A 17,282-nucleotide genomic window follows, 5' to 3' on the forward strand; every position below is an offset into this window, starting at 1 on the left:
CTTTAATCTTGTCGATGACCATCTGATCTAACTCTCCAGCTCTATTTATCAATGTCGATTTCTTACTGATGAAATTGGTTTATAACCTCTGGCTTAATGTTTTCTTTACACATACGATGCTTTAGATTGACTGCATAATCTTCTTCATTAACCTTGACACTAGCCACCAATAAACTCTCTCTCGATACTAGAGTTGTTAAGTACACATGGCTCACCTTTTTTCAGTTACAATTCATCACTTTACAAGTTGCATAACATAAAACAAAATTTCCATTTGTTGGCAACAGCCAACATGACACTTCAAACTTTCCTTTCAAGCTGGAGAGCAAATCTAACCTAACCTGAAATTTGAATCGTAGTAGCCCATCCAATCAGTTTGCTTCTCAAATCAAAGAGAACAAGAGGAAAGGCAAACGGAAGGGAAAGCAGCCCAGGCCAAGAAAAGGGTAGAGAAGCAACCCCAGGCCGGCAGGCAAACACGCGCCACACGTTGCCGCTACACCTTCCACCTCAGCACCCTCGATGGCCTCGTCGTCTGCTCGTGGGGTCCTCGTCATCGCTACCCCTGGGCTCGTGGCCAGCGGCAATTGGCTCGCACTGCTGCGCACCAAAAAAAAAGAAAAAAGGAAAGAAAAAACAAGAGATCAAATCGTGGAACTCAACGGGAGTCTCCTCGCGAGGTCGAGTGGACTCCACCACCTTCTCCTCCTCCACTCCAAGCCCACGAATTCGGATCAGCGCCGCCGCCGCCGCCGCCGCCGCGGGAGGAGGGCTCGCCGATTCCACTACTTCACTCCAGTAGGTGGCCAACGCGCGGGGTGGGAGCAGCAGCGACGACCTCCAATGGCGGCGGCGGCCGTCTCCTCCCTCCTCGCCCCTTCGGGATCCTGCTACTCCCCCGGATGCCACAGCTGCTGGGGTCCCGGGCCCGGAGGCGGGCGGCGCCTACCTTCCCCGCGCCGGCGCCCGATTACCGCCGCGGCTCGCCCTGTGAGCTCCCCCCTCTCTCGTACACACACTCTCTCACACACACTCGCCCACTCACTCTCGAATCGCGTGGATGTTCGTTGATTGGGAGGTCGCGCAGCCTAGATGAGAACCGGCACTTGCGAAATAGCTACTTTAGTTGGTGTATTAGAGAGAGATATATATCCTAATTGTTGATCTAATTGCTTTGTATAATTGTATTTGCGCCAAATGACTTCAAACTCGCTCTCGAATGCGCAGTAGAAAACTAGAAATCATGGCCTAAGGCTAAGAGCGCATTAAGCTCCAATGCACGTACACATTCGGCAGGTGCATAATAGTTTTTTTTTCCTAATCTGAATGTTGTACACTTTTTTAACCTGGGCAGACTTGGGCAGTGCCGAGGAGGAGCAGGTTGGAGTGGGGGCGTGTGGAGGCTCAGAATTCGGGCGCTCGCACCAGCTGCCGAGCAGCACTGCAATGGCTATCATCCACGGTGAGCCATCAGGAGTATTATTTTGTTTACCCTGTACACTCGTCCTGGAAATTCTAGGTCTGCCACGTCGCAATTCGATCGAGTCAAACCAGCTGAATGCCTGCAGATTTCAGTTTCTGATGCAATGTATTGTCTCACCTAGGCAAGGTCCCATGTGAATGTTGGTTATGGGTCGCCGCTGGTGTTCCCAGGTTTGACCAAACCGGGGTCAAGCAGGTGTCTATGCGTTGTTGGAATGGTCGGCAATGCAGGGAATCAAGTTGGTGACGATAGTGATGATGGAATCAAGGTTACCAATGAGAAGCTTCGTGCTGTTATCCGCAAGAGCAAAGAGGTGCTGGAGATCCATCGGAATCTACTTGAGAAGGTAGCTGTTCTATAAGTTGTTGCTGGAACAAATGTGTTTCTCAATCTTAAAATAAGTTGTCTGTTTAAAGTTATGATTTAGCAGGTTGTCACAAGCCCACAAAAATGATGAAACTAAAAAGGTTGTAGCATTATTTGTGTGACCTTTCATTTATGTAGACAATTTTTGGGTGCAGGTACATAAATTGAAAATACAAGATTACTATGAACTTCCCAAAGTATGATATAGTTTTAGTTGTTGGATCACCTATAAAGCTCTCTTATACAAACAAGCGGTAGACATTCATGTTAGTCAGATTCGTTCTATCCACATACATGCTGTTAGAGCATTTCCTTCCACTGTTGAAGTAATAAACATTGTAGTCTCCATTGTTGAAAGATATACCTTTTAGTCTTGGATTTTACATTCTATACCATCACGAGACAGTTTAAGTTCTAGCTTCTGAGGAACAAGGCGGTGTAAAGGTAATGGAGGCTCTGTTAACATCTACCAGTGAGGTCCTTTGCACCATGTTTGATGGAAGCAATTAGGTATTCTACTGAAGGGCTGATGCACTGAGTTTACTGAAAATGTGTCCTTTTTCATGTTCTTGCTGGAATGTGAAATGTTACTAAATGTAGCATGCTAATTTCTTAAATGGTTATTATATAGTGGTGATGAGAAAGGCACCCTGCGAACGACCTTGAATTACAACCTTTTTTTGGGCCATTTTGCAGTTACATTTATGCATGTTGCTGGCTGTTCACATTAAAACATTACTATATGAAACAGTTCTGGTCCTCCTCTTTTATTGTTTACTGAAAATGGTGGTTTTGAGTTATGATATGTGGCCAACTTATTCAGATATCGGCATCAGAAAGGAAGAAGATCACTTCAATTATAGAGGACAGTTCCATTTATAATGAGCAAGATCCATTTGGTCAAAGAGATAGTTCTTTTTATCATCTTGATGAAGTTCCAGACGATGATGAATTTAGCTATGACCTACAGATGTACCTTGATAGACGTCCAGATCAATCTGAAGTTGTTGCAACTCAGGATTATGAGGCACAACTAAGTCAAATAAGTGAAATGGGACAGTCAGTTGCTGAGGGCACAAGTGATGATCCATCTGCTTCAGCTGCTGTAGATCTTATCAATATCATATTGGTAGCGGCGGAGTGTGCTCCTTGGTCCAAAACAGGCAAGATCATAATAGCCACATACCTTCTAATTTTTTCAGTTTCCATGAAAGGACATTGCGGGTTTAACCTAGTACCTGTAAGTTGGCGGACTGGAGGGTGTGTGGGCTAACACCCAAAATTCCAAATACAACATTACATGGTTACATTTCCTGTGTGAGCTGATTTAATTTAAGGACGTGTTGTTTGTGTTCCTATATTAAACGTTCTTGTTCCGTCAGCCCGTTATGTTTCTCGTGACAAATGTTGATGTAGTCTGTCTTCATGCCTTTTTTCATTTCTTGATAGTTTCCATCCAGTTACTCACAATTGGCAACTTTATAACCTATGTCCTGATGAAGCCTCACTTGAGTCGAAGGCAAAAGTAGGCTAATTTCATTTCTGTAGCTTCTGTAGAGCTCACACTCAATGATTGAAACATTGGGGTTCGATGGGTGTTACTTTAGGTGTCAGGGAGAACATAGATGTAGATATATTCATTCCTGCCTGTTGTAGAAGAGCATGCATGCTGTGTCTTACATCATGAATTTTTCGTGCAATGAAGTCGGCCCAACTAGTCAATATCCCTAAACTTGATCTAGTAAAGTACAAATGCATCGATGCCCCAAAAAACTACTCCTATATAGTCTATCTATGGCATGTTGAATTAATTTTCCAAGACTTCAGACATATACACCAGCAACTCCTCAAGCCTAACCATACTATATTTGAGAATTATAAGCTACCAAATTAATTCTATATCTTTGCAAATATTACTGAGCATATTGGACCTGCTATATGCTATAGAACATTCATTCTATACACTACACAATCACAGGTTAGTCTATTGTTTCAACCAGACCTGCTCATAAACCCCCAAGAAAATATTGCCTTGGCCTTGGAAGGCCATGCCAGAGCTTGGCTTGACACTTCCATGCCTGAAGCCCCCAAAAGAACAGAGAAGTTCCAGTTTATTTAATGTACGAATGTCTTTTATTTGTCCCCCCTCACAGGTGCTGGTAGAAGCGTGTGCTGCCCGCATGAGGTTGAGAGCGTCCGGTCACGCGCCGTGTTCAGGGGGTTTTGGGTTTTCCGTGGGCCGTCTTAACCCACCAGTTGAGTTTTTATTGTTTTTAGTGGCCTTTTTAGGGCATGAGCTGGACCAACGTACCAAAAGTAGCCTTGAGTTCACCCCAGTGTTGGGCCTAAAGATGCATGAGTCTAAACATGAACAACTCTAGATTTACACTCAATACCCAAACATGAGGTCCATTTACTAGCTTTCGAGTTGATAAAGGAGGGGGAAGGGAAGATGGTTGATATAAATTCAGGGACTTAGGCAGTTACCCAATTACTATAGCTAAGGAGAGGATGGTCTATATGAGGGACGGAGGGAGGCAATGGTGGTGGCATGGTCACTTGTCCACCTTTTTGGGTGGCTGCAATACACAGTAACTCGACTGTTGCTATATAACAAAACTCATTGCCGTGTATATTTGCAAGTATAAATACACCAGTCGCATTCATCTCTCTTCCCCCTCCTTTGACATCTCTTAATCTCCTGCAGGTGGGCTTGGAGATGTTGCTGGAGCTTTGCCAAAGGCTTTGGCTAGGAGAGGTCACCGTGTCATGGTATGTTTTAATTTTTAAATAAGACTTCCTGAACCAATATTTTTGGATAGACTCAGTAAGCTAATCACATCTAATAAGTTCTACAAGTCAACACGTGATACAAGCAGAGCAAGATGGCATTCGAGTCTACAAGAACTTCAGTTCGCATACGCTGCATATAGTTTAATCATTACTTAGATTGACTTGATTGGAGTAACAAACCTCAATAGACAGGAAACTCACAACTAATCAGTTGTGGCATAATTAGTTATACAAACTTCTCATATAGAACCAGTTACTACAAAATAATATGATATATTTGGAATAATTGGGACATGTCAGCAGAACTCGCCATATGCCCTATTACATGAATTGGTGTGAAATATTTAAGCAAATTTCACGACACAAGTTGTTGGCTAAGGCACATCTATTATGCACTAGAGATTAAAGGACCTAAATTCTGAACAGTACACCTTTGCATGTTGGGTTTCAGTATAATAATTGTAAATATAGAGTAGTTTCCTGGGCTTGAAATAGCTCTGGTACTATGTCCAGAGTTCTAACCTAAACATTTTATCTTGAGAGAAAATCTTGCCATCTTGCAATAGACAAATAGTTGAAACTGAGTGATGCAGTAGTACAGGTATATGACCTTTCTGCAAATTGGCACATTTTCAGGTCCTTAGGTTGATCTCTTCTATGTGTTGCTGCCCCCTAATTGACAATATAAACTAATATTTTGGTGGTTACATTTGTAGAAGTGCTTGAATAGGAAATATGTCTTGTTTCCTTTTTCCTTGAATAGTAGTAACTTGCAATGGGTACATATATTTTATAGGTAGTAGTGCCAATGTATAAAAACTACGCAGAACCTCAACAGCTAGGAGAGCCAAGGAGATACCAGGTTGCAGGGCAGGTATATTATTCTGTCATGTCATGAGAACCTTGTAACTTATTGACTATATTCTCGTTTGAGACTATGTGTACACTGTACAGGATATGGAGGTAATTTATTATCATGCATACATAGATGGTGTGGATTTTGTTTTCATTGACAATCCTATCTTCCACCACGTTGAGAATGACATTTATGGCGGAGACCAAACAGTAAGTAATGGATTGTTCTCTGTTACCACTTACCACTTCATTGCATGTTTGGTGATAAGAAAAATTGAGATTAAAATTTTCTTATGTATAGTCAGTGGTATATCTTTCTTGCCTTTTTTCAGTTGTTTGTGATTTAAAGCTAAGATGATTGACTTTTATCTGCAGGACATCTTAAAACGGATGGTTTTGTTGTGCAAAGCGGCTATAGAGGTAAAAATTTGCTCATATGTCAAGTATACCACGTGCCTTTCCATGAGAAAATACATCCAAAGTAAATCATCATTTACCATTATTTGGGAGTGGCAAATCCTAAAACCTCCATCCACATTACACGTCTGGTTTCACAGTCAACAAACCTTGCAATAGACAATCTGAAAAATCTTCTTTCTTATTTAATCTTTTATCTTTCCATTAGTCCTTATTTTGTAATTTGGTGTCTTGCTTACGTTTTTTATGCTCAAAGAAAGATCAGTTGCCTTCCTTATTGATCTGTTCAAGTGGCTTTTCAAGGATAGATTTTGAACTAAAGTATTATTAACATGATTGACCTTTGGTTAGCCCTGTTTCTCTGTCTTCCTTGATATGCTTATAAAACACAAGATTACCTTGCTTTAGGTTCCATGGTATGTTCCTTGTGGTGGCTACTGCTACGGTGATGGAAATCTTGTGTTCCTTGCAAATGATTGGCATACTGCACTACTGCCTGTTTATTTGAAGGCATACTATCATGACAATGGTTTCATGATATATGCCCGTTCTGTTCTTGTCATACACAATATAGCACATCAGGTATGTTGATCTTTAACTTTCGCGTGTGATTTGTGTTTGCCCTAAGTCTCCCAATGAATCACCTACTAAATGCACAATCCATGTGTTACTTCTGGTTCATGGAAAGTTAAGGAATCAAATCTATTAAATGTATCTACCAAGTTGAACAATCATATAGTCCATTTTTAGTCCTTGAGGTCACAGATTGCTCATGAACGAATATTAATAGATCTTTCAGTGTTTAACTTGTCCTTTCTAGAAAGGAAAACATTTTTAGCTTTAGATAGCAGATAGATTCAAGCAACATCATGATGGATATCTGAAACATTAAACAGAGACTACCATGCAGAAAATTGAGATAATACAGAGAAGAAAGTTTTAGAGAAGTCTGAAAAAATTTCAAACTTTCAATGAATAGATTACAGCTTCTGTTTTCTGTTGAACAATCTACATAGTGGCTGTACTGAATTATGTGGTTTTTTTGCTTCAGGGTACCTGTTATTCTGTTGATAATAAGTTTACTTAATTTCACTTTTCAGGGTCGTGGCCCATTAGATGACTTCAGTTATCTGGATTTGCCAGTTGATTACATGGATCTTTTCAAACTTTATGACCCATTTGGGGGTGATCACCTAAACATATTTGCAGCTGGTATTAAAGCTGCTGACCGTTTGCTTACTGTAAGCCATGGTTATGCATGGGAGCTCAAAACAGCTGAAGGTGGTTGGGGTCTTCATGGGATCATCAATGAAAGCGATTGGAAATTTCAGGGCATTGTAAATGGCATTGATACAACTGATTGGAATCCTAGGTGTGATATCCACCTAAAATCTGATGGGTACACCAATTATTCTCTAGAAACAGTTCAGGCAGGTAAACAGCAATGTAAGGCAGCATTGCAGAAGGAACTTGGTCTCCCAGTTCGTGGCGATGTTCCTGTCATTGCTTTCATTGGACGGCTAGACCATCAAAAAGGTGTAGACCTTATAGCAGAAGCAATGCCATGGATTGCTGGCCAAGATGTACAGTTAATAATGTTGGGCACTGGACGGCAAGACCTCGAAGATACATTGAGGAGGCTTGAGAGCCAACATTACGATAGAGTTAGGGGGTGGGTTGGTTTTTCCATCAGGTTGGCTCATCGAATGACAGCAGGGGCTGATATACTATTGATGCCATCAAGGTTTGAGCCATGTGGATTGAATCAGCTCTATGCCATGATGTATGGGACTGTCCCAGTAGTCCATGCGGTCGGTGGTCTTCGAGACACCGTTGAGCACTACAATCCCTACGAGGAGTCCGGACTTGGTTGGACTTTTGAAAAGGCAGAGGCAAACAGACTGATTGATGCTCTAGGGCACTGCTTGAACACGTACAGGAACTACAGGACTAGTTGGGAGGGACTCCAAAAGAGAGGGATGATGCAAGATCTAAGTTGGGATAATGCTGCTAAGCTGTATGAGGAAGTCCTCCTAGCTGCCAAGTATCAATGGTGATCAGTCCAAGAAGACCTCGACGGTTGTTCAGTCATTCATGACCGAAATGCCTTTTTCTCGTGTCAGCTGCTCAGATGCGGCCACCATCTAGTTCCGTGGCTTACATCTTCCTGTGATTTGGATGAACAGAGTTTTTTTGTCAGATCTGACATCATTTTCAAGAAGGCACATGATGAACCTACTTCCCAGGTGAATACAGCAGCGGACGATGCCATTGTTGGAAGGTGGCAAAACACATGGAAGATTCAGCCGTCTGCCAGCATGCACCTCTGTCCTAAGGAGAGGCTCGAAGCCCCATTGTGCGCTCTGGAGAGGCTCCAAACCACCATTGTTCGCCCCTGGGTAGGTTGTTGAGCTCGGTTAGATGCTTTTAGTACAGTAGAATAGCAGATACTAGCGGATAGACTAGTTGATATTTCCCCTATGCACCGAGTGGTTCGGTTGTACCTTATTTTTTTCTTGGCTCTTGTTGTCCAGTTCTTCGATCTTTAGACGATTAGCGTCCCGGGATTTCCCAGATGACATTGACATGAGTGGGAATTTCCCCTGCAAATTTACTGTCAGCTTTTCCATTGGTCTGCAGCTATGATCAGTTAAACCCGTGGATCCCATGGTGGCTTTCCCTTCTACTTGTGACTTGGGGAGGTAGGCAACACTGCCCCTTGATAGTTGATGCATACGCTTCATGCAGATTCCTCGACTGGTCCATTGGCACATGAAAGAAAAGGAGATTGCAAGTATGCAACGACCGTGTGGGTATCAGCGTGTGCAATGCTCGCAAGCTCGCATGAGGTGGCCGCAAGCCTGCGACGCCGGATGCTTAGCCCCAAGGAGAGACGGTGACATACAAGGTAAGGTATCTCCAATTTAACTTGCCCACACAAGCTCACCATTCCTCACCTGCAAAAATTCCTTCCCTACCAAATGGATTCTTCTTCCATCACCAGCGTCCATTCCACGACAACTCCAGCCATGTACATGTATATATATAGTCCTCGACCTATGCATGACAGATTCCTAAGCTATAATCAAAGCTACTTCTGCCTAGCTGAATCCCTTCATCCTGCGGCACACCGATTTTGGTGGTGAATTGAGCGGTAGCTCCGTCGGTTGAGGAGGGAGAGATGGACGGCGCCGGCGGCCGCTCGTACGAGGACTTCAAGCCGCCGCACAAGATGGTCCGCGAGCCGCCCACGCACACCCTCACCATCGATCTCTCCGCCAAAGGCAAAGCTCTCCTACGTCTCCAATTTTTCATGAGCAGTCCTATTACATACATACATGCTCTTTTGATTTGTTGCTATGCATATTTAGCTACTTTAGGGCATGTTTAGTTCCCAAACAAAATTTTTCGCGCTGTCACATTAAATATTTGGACACATGCATGGAGTATTAAATATAGACAAAAAAAAAAACCAGTTACACAATTTGCCAGAAAATTGCGAGACGATCTTTTAAGCCTAAGTGTGCCATGATTTGACAATATGGTGCTACAGTAAATATTTGATAATAACGGATTAATTAGGCTTAATAATTAAATTCGTCTCGTGGTTTCCTGGCGGAATCTGCATTTTGTTTTTTATTAGACTATGTTTAATAATTTAAATATGTATCCGTATATCTGATGTGATGTGCAGGGGAAAACTTTTTGCCAACTAAACATGCCCTTAGACTGAGTTCGGCCAACTTTGTCTGACACGGAAAACAAAGCAAATGATTAGAACCAGATTAATTAAGTATTAGCTTAAAAAACTTGAAAATGGATTAATAAAAGCAACTTTCCTATAGAAAACTTTTGCAAAAAATCACACCGTTTAATAATTTGAAAAGTGTGTGCGTGAAAAATGATGGAGGCGAGTTGAGAAAAAAGGGGAAGAACACAACCTTAACATAAGAATAAAGTTTCTGTTTTCTTTCAAAATGCTTTTCGTGTGCTCTGTCCCATTTTAAACGCAGTTGTATACGAAAATGCATAGGGAGTACACATTATTAGCACCCGTACATTCTATACACCTGGAAGATGCGTCCTCGCAGAAAGAAAAAAAAAGTTACTTGTGGTAATACACACGTCGTCCCTGACGATTATTTAAGGAAGAATGGTTCTGTTCTTTTCAGTTAATTCAACAGATTATATTATTGCCATCATATCATGAAGTATTTGTTCCACACGCAAAAGAAATACGTTTTGTTGAAAAATATTTTTGTACTACATTGCTCGATCCCTTAACAAAGCTATTTGTTTTTAAACTGAGATCATTATTATATTTCAAATGATCCGGCTTTTGGTAGAAAGCCAAGATAACGAAATACTACATGTTAAGTTTATTTATCAAAATATTTAATTTATATCTACAATTGTGTCGATAATTTGTTTCAAATTGGACAAAGTTTATGACTCGTTGTTCCATTTTGGTGATCGATGGCGTGTCATATATGCAGGGTACAAGAAGGAGCACATCAAGGTGCAGCTGGTCCGCAGCCGGCGGCGGCTGGTCGTGAGCGGCGAGTGCCCCGTCGCCGGCGAGACCAACCGGTGGAGCCGCTTCCGGCTGCAGTTCCCGGTGCCCGACGGCTGCGACCTCAAGGCCATCCAGGCGAGGCTCCACGACGGCGTCATCCGCGTCACCCTGCCCGGCGTCAAGCCGCAGCAGCAGCCGCCGCCCGCCAAGACGGCCGCCGCCGCCGCCGCGGTAGTAGGAGGGGATCAGCGGGGCGGCGGCGAACGATGCCAATTCCTCCGGGAGCGGGGAAAGCTCGCGACCACCCTGCTCGGCGTGGTGCTCGTCTTGTTTAGCTTCGTCATCTACATCAGGTACAGCGTGAAGCCATGAACCGGGGGGACACACGGTATTTATTTCTGAGATGACGAGCACTGATCGATCGCGATGATGCGATGGGTTTCGCTGTAAGAATTAATGAAATCCATCTGAATGGAAAAATGAAAATGGAAATGTAAACAAAGCCTTGGCTTTTTCTGTTCATATATATGATCATCCATGTCGCATGAAAGAGATGTCCCCATGCAAATCCTTGTGCAGTACTATCATCTGATTTTAAGTGGCTAACATGTGGGCCATCGGATTCACGTGTCACAAAAGTCCTCCAACTCCTAGACACTAACTTTAGGTGGTGTTTGGTTGGAGGGACTAAACCCTAGGGACTAAAGTTTCCAAACACCCCCTTAAGCCTTGAGAAAATTTTATAGTTATTAAGAAAGTATCTTAAGGTATCTAAATTTTACACTAAAATTTTTTATAGGTATTTAGTATTTAAACGTATCAAATTTTATATTAGAAAATATGATATCTCTGTATATCTTCTTAACAATGATAAAATTACCCTTAAGCTCAGGCCATGTTTTGAAACGGATGATTAGCTTTAGAGCGGCGAAGGCACACGCACCGTCGCACGTTAGACCAAGGGAATTGCGCGCGAACCATTCGCGATGACGAAAGCTCGGATTTCATCTTCCGTCGCGATGGCGCTCCCGCCTTTTCTCCTCCCCTCTCCCACGAGCGGAGAGGAGCGGGGTATCATTGTGGCCGACGGCGCCGCCGCGTCCGCGGCGGCGGTGGCGCCGCGCGTCGTCATCAGCCGCTTGGAGATCCTGCGGAGGTAGCCTCCGACCGCGCCGCCCTTCGCTGCCGTCGTGCGCGCGGCGCGGCGGCGACGCCGTGAGGCCGAGCCGGAGCCGGTCGCGGAGCGAGGAGGGAGGTGAGGACGTGGGGGAGGAGTATGAGGCTGACGAGACGGCGGGCGCGTCCGTTGCAATGGCGTTCCTGGCGGGCGCCGGTCGGCGCCCGCTCTTCCTCGGATGGTGCTCCGCCGTCGTCGGCTCGTCGTTGGCCACCACTGCCTCGCCGTTTGTCGCCGCCGCTGTCTGCCGACGCGTGCGGGCGCCGAAGCACGGCGGCGAGGCGGAGCGGCTGCGCTGCTGCCGAGACGACGACGTCCCGAGCTGGAGCCGGTCTCCGATCGGCGGCGGCTCGGCCGCCCTGCCGCCCTCGCCATCGTCCGCCGCCGCGGGCGTCGTCATCGTCGTCGTCGCGCACACCGCGCATGGGAACAGCCACGCCGCGACGAGATGGAACAGCTGCATCGCGCGCTCGCCGCCGGCTACAGCACACAAAACCAACTCCTCGTCGTCGCCGCCGCCGTCGCCGGCGTGATCTGTGAGCGGTGTCGCTGCCACCGTGTGTATGCATTGCATGGGGTGGCCGCGTCTTATATCGTGCATAGGAGAAGCACGTAGCGCGATTGCACCGGGGTTCTCGGCGGCGCACGGTGATATTGCCGGAAGAAACGGCGGCGGCGTGGGGTATGCGAGAATGGAAAGCTCTCCCGCCGATTTCTTTGTAAGCTTCCTTCTGCTTGACTGCTTCCATGTTTAACTAGAACCGATTGAATTGAGATTAATTGAACATATGCCAAATGAAAAACAGAATTGCTAACCATCTGTTGACAGAAAATCTATCTCTAAATATTGCAAATTTTGGTCCACTAGATGTGCTTCCTGATTCGTGATCCAGCTGCTCTCCAACTCCGGCAAACTCCTCTACTTCCCCGGCGGAGGGCCAACGAATTAGGGTCCCGGAGTGGGGAGGGGTGAGAGGGAAGGGGAAGTGTTAGTGAAATGCCCTAGAGGCAATCATAGAGATGATTGTATCACATACTATGTTTACATATTTATCCGACATTGTTCCTCGAAATAGATAACCCATTATTTGTTAATGAATATGTGATTCTTTTATGAGACTCTTTATGTTGTTTGTTACTATTTCTAAAGGATCCCTGATCAAATATCATATGTGGAACAAATATGTTTAAATGATCAGCACATGTATTAATTGATGATCATGTCTCATGGATCATGGTATAGAGATACCAAATTAATAATGTGGACACATGTTGGTGAACATGTTGTTGGATAGACCCAACATGAGACACTGCAAGAGCCATATGTGTTGTGTCATCAGTGATCTCATTTAGTGTTGGTGTTGAATCCTTAGACCTGAGATTATCATGGTTTCCAACATGTGTAGTAGTTTACTTAGGGACTGCTAAACACTACTCCGTAATTGGGTAGTTATAAAAGTAGTTTTCGGGTATGCTATGAAACATGTAGTGGGATATGAATAATCAAGATAGGATTTGCCTCCTATGGAGAGATATCTTTGGGCCCCTCGATGTTATAGATTATGGAAGTGCATGGCCATGCCAAAGGTGATTGAGGAGTCAATCACAAGTTATATAATCTATTAACAGGTTCGAGTGAATGATTGAGCTATTAGAGGATGGCACATATCTAGCCTTGAGCTTAATCGATATCGTGAGGCAAAGGGGTTCATACAAGTATACACTAGAGGTTCAGCCAATATGATCTTGATGTATGTCCGGTGGGTCAATACGTTCTGCTAGGGGCCGCTGTTGACGCGTGGACCGAAAAAGAGTTTTCGGGTTACAGCCGAGTGTACATAAACCTACAGGGTCACACGCTTAATGGACCGGAATAAGGGATTGGATAGGGATCGAATATGAGCTTAATTCGGATAGGGATCCGAATAGGAGTCCTACGGACCTTGGAGGCCCGAGTAATGGATCCTATATATTCGTGAGGGGTGTGACCGGCGGAGGCATTGCATCACGTGAGAAACCCTAGCCGTCACTTCCCTCCCCGAGCAAAACCCTAGCCGCGCGCGGGTGCTAGCACATCTGCGCGTGGCGTTCCGTCCCTGTACGTGTGGATACCGGTAGAGGCACCGCTGGTTTGCGGTGCTGATCGGCGTGGGAGTACGGCGAGGAGAACGCACGAGTAGGAGAAGGTCGAGCCGATGCGATCGACTACTTCCTCTACATCGACGCGCGCTACTTCGCGAGAGCTCCTTCGACTTCTCAGCGTTTTCTTCCACTGTGCAGCGCGTCAAGTGGTAACGATCTATGATCTAATACTTGCATGGTTCCTGGTTTACGCGATGGAAATTTTTGATTTATGCTATCGTATCCTACGCGTATCCCAACAGGAAGAAGGGGAAGTTCGCCGAGCTTAGAGGAATGGTCGTGGGAGGCGGCGGCCCGGCGGTGAGCGGCGGAACGGGCGGGCGGCGAGGCGCCGGCGGCGGCGCCGGAGCCACAGGGACGGAGGAGGGCGGTGGGCCGGCGTTGGTGGAGGGGCATAGCGAGCTTGTGGTGGCCGATGGTGGCGGATCTAGCAACGAGGAAGACGGCGGGCCAGGAGCATCTCGCCTTCGATGGCTCGAGGAGAGAGGTGAGGGGGGAGGAGGCCAGTCGGGGTGTGGAGGTGGGGGCTCACCGGCGCCGTTGACACCTTCTGACAAGCCGGCGAGGCCAGGTAGTGGCGGAGACGGAGGCGGGCAGAATGCTCTCGCACTGAGGAGCAGCGGCGTGAGGGGGAATTGGGAGAGGAAAGGTTTTTTAGGGTTTGGTTGCCTGCACAAATCTTAAAGCAATTGGGTGGTCCAAAAATTGCAAGATTTCTAAGGGGGTTTTCTGTCAAGTGATCTATAGATGGTCCCAAAAAAAAGGCGCTAATTGATCGGCATGCTTCCATATTGTATATATAGAACTGGTTCAACAAAAATGGTAGTGGATCCAAGGCGTGTGCTTTGAACCGGAGTCTTCATCAAAGCTCCAAAAATGTTGAATCCGATGACCCAATACGGCCTTGTTCTGCTAATCCCAAGAGAAAGGATTGGAGGCTAATCTGAAGAGAAAGGATTGGAGGAGATTGAGGGCTTTGTTCGGTTAAGCCCAAAAGGAAGGATTGGAGGAGAAAAAGATTGAAGAGGATTAAGAGAAAGGGATTGGAGGGGGTTAATTGGGGTTAATTTCATATCATAATATGTGCGGAATAAGTCACTTCAAATCCCCATCAATTCTCTTATGGGAGGGACTAACCGAACAATGGCCTATAACATCTGTCAGGACGGACACAACTTAGAGATATGAACTGAGCCAGCCCATTCTAATTTTCTTGTGAGATCACCCTATCATGGTGGAAATTTGTCAACTCCCATGGGCTTTTGACTTCAGGCCCTGGGGTATGGCCTACGGTGTCTATGGTCTAGATCCGCTCCATATTCCGTCTTCATTGAGCCAAATGATCAGATCCAATGCGAAGGAGATCTAATGCGATGATGAACCTATTGGCATGTTTCCACCAAATAATTAAGGTCCTTCTAGAACTAGTAAATTAAAGGGGAAAAAACAGGACTTCGATATGAATGCATATGCAAAACCGATGATTATAAAATAAAATACAAACTCATGAATGGCAATTTGAATAAACAGTAAGAGCTTGTTCATTTTGCTACCATTTTCAACCTTACCAAGTTTTGGCATTGCCAAATTTTGGTAAGGTAGCCAAATTTTGGTAAGGTTGCCAAAATTTTGATAATGTTGCTAAATTTTAGCAAGATTTCATATGTACTTACTAAAATTTGGGAACAACTAAATGTAGCCAATTTTTTTTGTTAACTTTACTTAAAAAAAAGTAAGGTTGAAAATGGTAGCAAAGTGAACAAGCCATAAGAAAAGCATAGTAATTGGATAAGGCAGATAGACATTTCCAAGAGGTTAAACCTCATGCTAACTTTCCTTCGGAAATCTCCATGCATTGAGGCAGAAATTTCAAATAGGATTCAATGGTGTCCAATCTTTTGTTTCAAGGACCGTTTTGGGCAAAACAATCATATAGAATTCAAATCCGGGAGGGGAGCTAAAACTGGTAGTACCCTTTTCAGTTTCCCATTGCCCTGCTTAGTTTCTTTCAACATTTCAGTCTGTAGATGCCCTGAAAAGGAGGACATGCATCAGCTTCAGCTTCATGATCAAGCAAAAAAGATTTGCAATAATAAATAACTGTAAAAGAAAAGGTTGTAAAATGGAGTTGCACAAAAGCAAGGAAATCCATCTACTAGCTAGGAGTTGGCCCCATTGATGAATACATGCTGGTCGGCAAGGTGAGGTATCCTCCCCTTTCCTTCATCACCATTACCAGACTTGGCATGTCTTCCATCTCACGTCCCAATATTTTACTGCTCCATGGATTAGCCATTTAGCCTATATAACCCAGCTGCTGTGCACGGCAAATTTCTCATCCAAGCAGCAACCGAGCAAGGAAGCAAAGCACACAGTTCAGCACAAGTAAAATAGCACAAGCAAAATGGATCAGGCAGCAGCAGCAGCAGCATCTGGCTCTCGCTCCCGTGTCCTGTCTGAAATCGACCCCCACAGCGAATGGATTCACGGTGACGAGTTCGACACGCTCGTCCTCGACGTTACAGGTATCTCCTCAATTCTGCGTCTCAAATTCAGGTTTTGTTCTTAGCTAGGTGTTCTACGGAACATTCCCCCTGTAGGGAGATTCAGTTTTCAAGGCGATATGCTAGAAACCGACCGAAACCGAAAATTCAGACTTTCTGGACTAAGTCGAAAATACAAAATGTTGGATTTTTGGTAAGTTAGAGAAAATTAAACTGGATTTTAATTGTTTGATAAGATTTATCTGGATTACATCGGTTTTTGTTGGTTTATCAACAGTATCCTTGAAAACCAGATACCGCTAGTGAGCGGTTTTTGATCCGATATCAGGATTGTGAACCCGTTTATCAATAGTATTCTTGAAAACTAGAGATACCGTTAGTGAGCGGTTTTTGATCCGATATCAGGATTGTGAACCCGTACCGTTTTTCTTGAAATCTTGGCCAAAAGTACCAGTAGCATTCGTCGTAAGAAATAGGTAGGCATCTATTTTTTGTTCAACTATTTTTGTTGCAAAACTACTGATATAATATATGCCAAATTGTTGCAGGGTTCAGCAAGGACCATCTCAAGGTCCAGGTGGAGGCGTCGGGGAGCCTCAGGATCAGCGGCGAGCGCGCCGTCAACGGCGGCGGCCGCCATTGGCTCCACTTCCTCAAGCGCTTCGACCTCCCTCCCGGCGCCGCCGGCGACGCGTCGGCGATCAAGGTCCAGCTCGACAAGGGCGTCCTCTACGTCCAGGTGCCCCGCCCCGGCGCTCCCGCCGCCGGCGGCGGCAGCGACGGCGAGCAGCAGCAGCAGCAGCAGGAGGGAGAGATCGCCGGCGGCCGCCGCCGCCGCGCGGCAGCGAGGCGCGGCGGGCACCCGGCGTGGCAGCTCGCCGGGGCGCTGAGCCGGCACCGGCAGGTCGTCCTCAACGTCGTGATCGCCGTCGTCTTGCTCTGGCTCGTCACGTTCGCCAACAAACCGACCAAGAACGAGTGATACAAACCGCGTCACCCTATGTGCAAACACAATCGCTGCATAACATG

At 45.3% G+C, this 17,282-nt stretch overlaps 3 protein-coding genes across 3 annotated transcripts; all 3 read left to right on the forward strand.

The window, feature by feature from the left end:
• Positions 1–619: 619 nt before the first annotated feature.
• LOC127786343 (soluble starch synthase 2-1, chloroplastic/amyloplastic) lies at positions 620–8,545 on the forward strand. Its single transcript, XM_052313719.1, has 10 exons — positions 620–990; positions 1,355–1,462; positions 1,605–1,829; positions 2,673–3,012; positions 4,557–4,621; positions 5,439–5,516; positions 5,597–5,707; positions 5,873–5,917; positions 6,323–6,496; positions 7,015–8,545. Exons 1-10 carry the CDS (start codon positions 844–846, stop codon positions 7,969–7,971), a joined length of 2,250 nt encoding a protein of 749 aa, XP_052169679.1. The 5' UTR covers positions 620–843; the 3' UTR covers positions 7,972–8,545.
• Positions 8,546–8,674: 129 nt separating this feature from the next.
• Positions 8,675–11,107, forward strand: LOC127786344 (17.7 kDa class II heat shock protein-like). The gene is made up of 3 exons (XM_052313720.1): positions 8,675–8,822; positions 9,020–9,198; positions 10,411–11,107. Exons 2-3 carry the CDS (start codon positions 9,096–9,098, stop codon positions 10,800–10,802), a joined length of 495 nt encoding a protein of 164 aa, XP_052169680.1. The 5' UTR covers positions 8,675–8,822; positions 9,020–9,095; the 3' UTR covers positions 10,803–11,107.
• Positions 11,108–16,099: 4,992 nt separating this feature from the next.
• Positions 16,100–17,245, forward strand: LOC127785740 (23.2 kDa heat shock protein-like). The gene is made up of 2 exons (XM_052313143.1): positions 16,100–16,274; positions 16,802–17,245. The coding sequence occupies exons 1-2, from the start codon at positions 16,154–16,156 to the stop codon at positions 17,233–17,235; spliced, it is 555 nt and encodes a 184-aa protein (XP_052169103.1). The 5' UTR covers positions 16,100–16,153; the 3' UTR covers positions 17,236–17,245.
• The last annotated feature ends 37 nt before the right edge of the window (positions 17,246–17,282 follow it).

This window comes from Oryza glaberrima, chromosome 10 (assembly GCF_000147395.1).
Source record: "Oryza glaberrima chromosome 10, OglaRS2, whole genome shotgun sequence".
Classification (NCBI taxonomy): domain Eukaryota; kingdom Viridiplantae; phylum Streptophyta; class Magnoliopsida; order Poales; family Poaceae; genus Oryza; species Oryza glaberrima.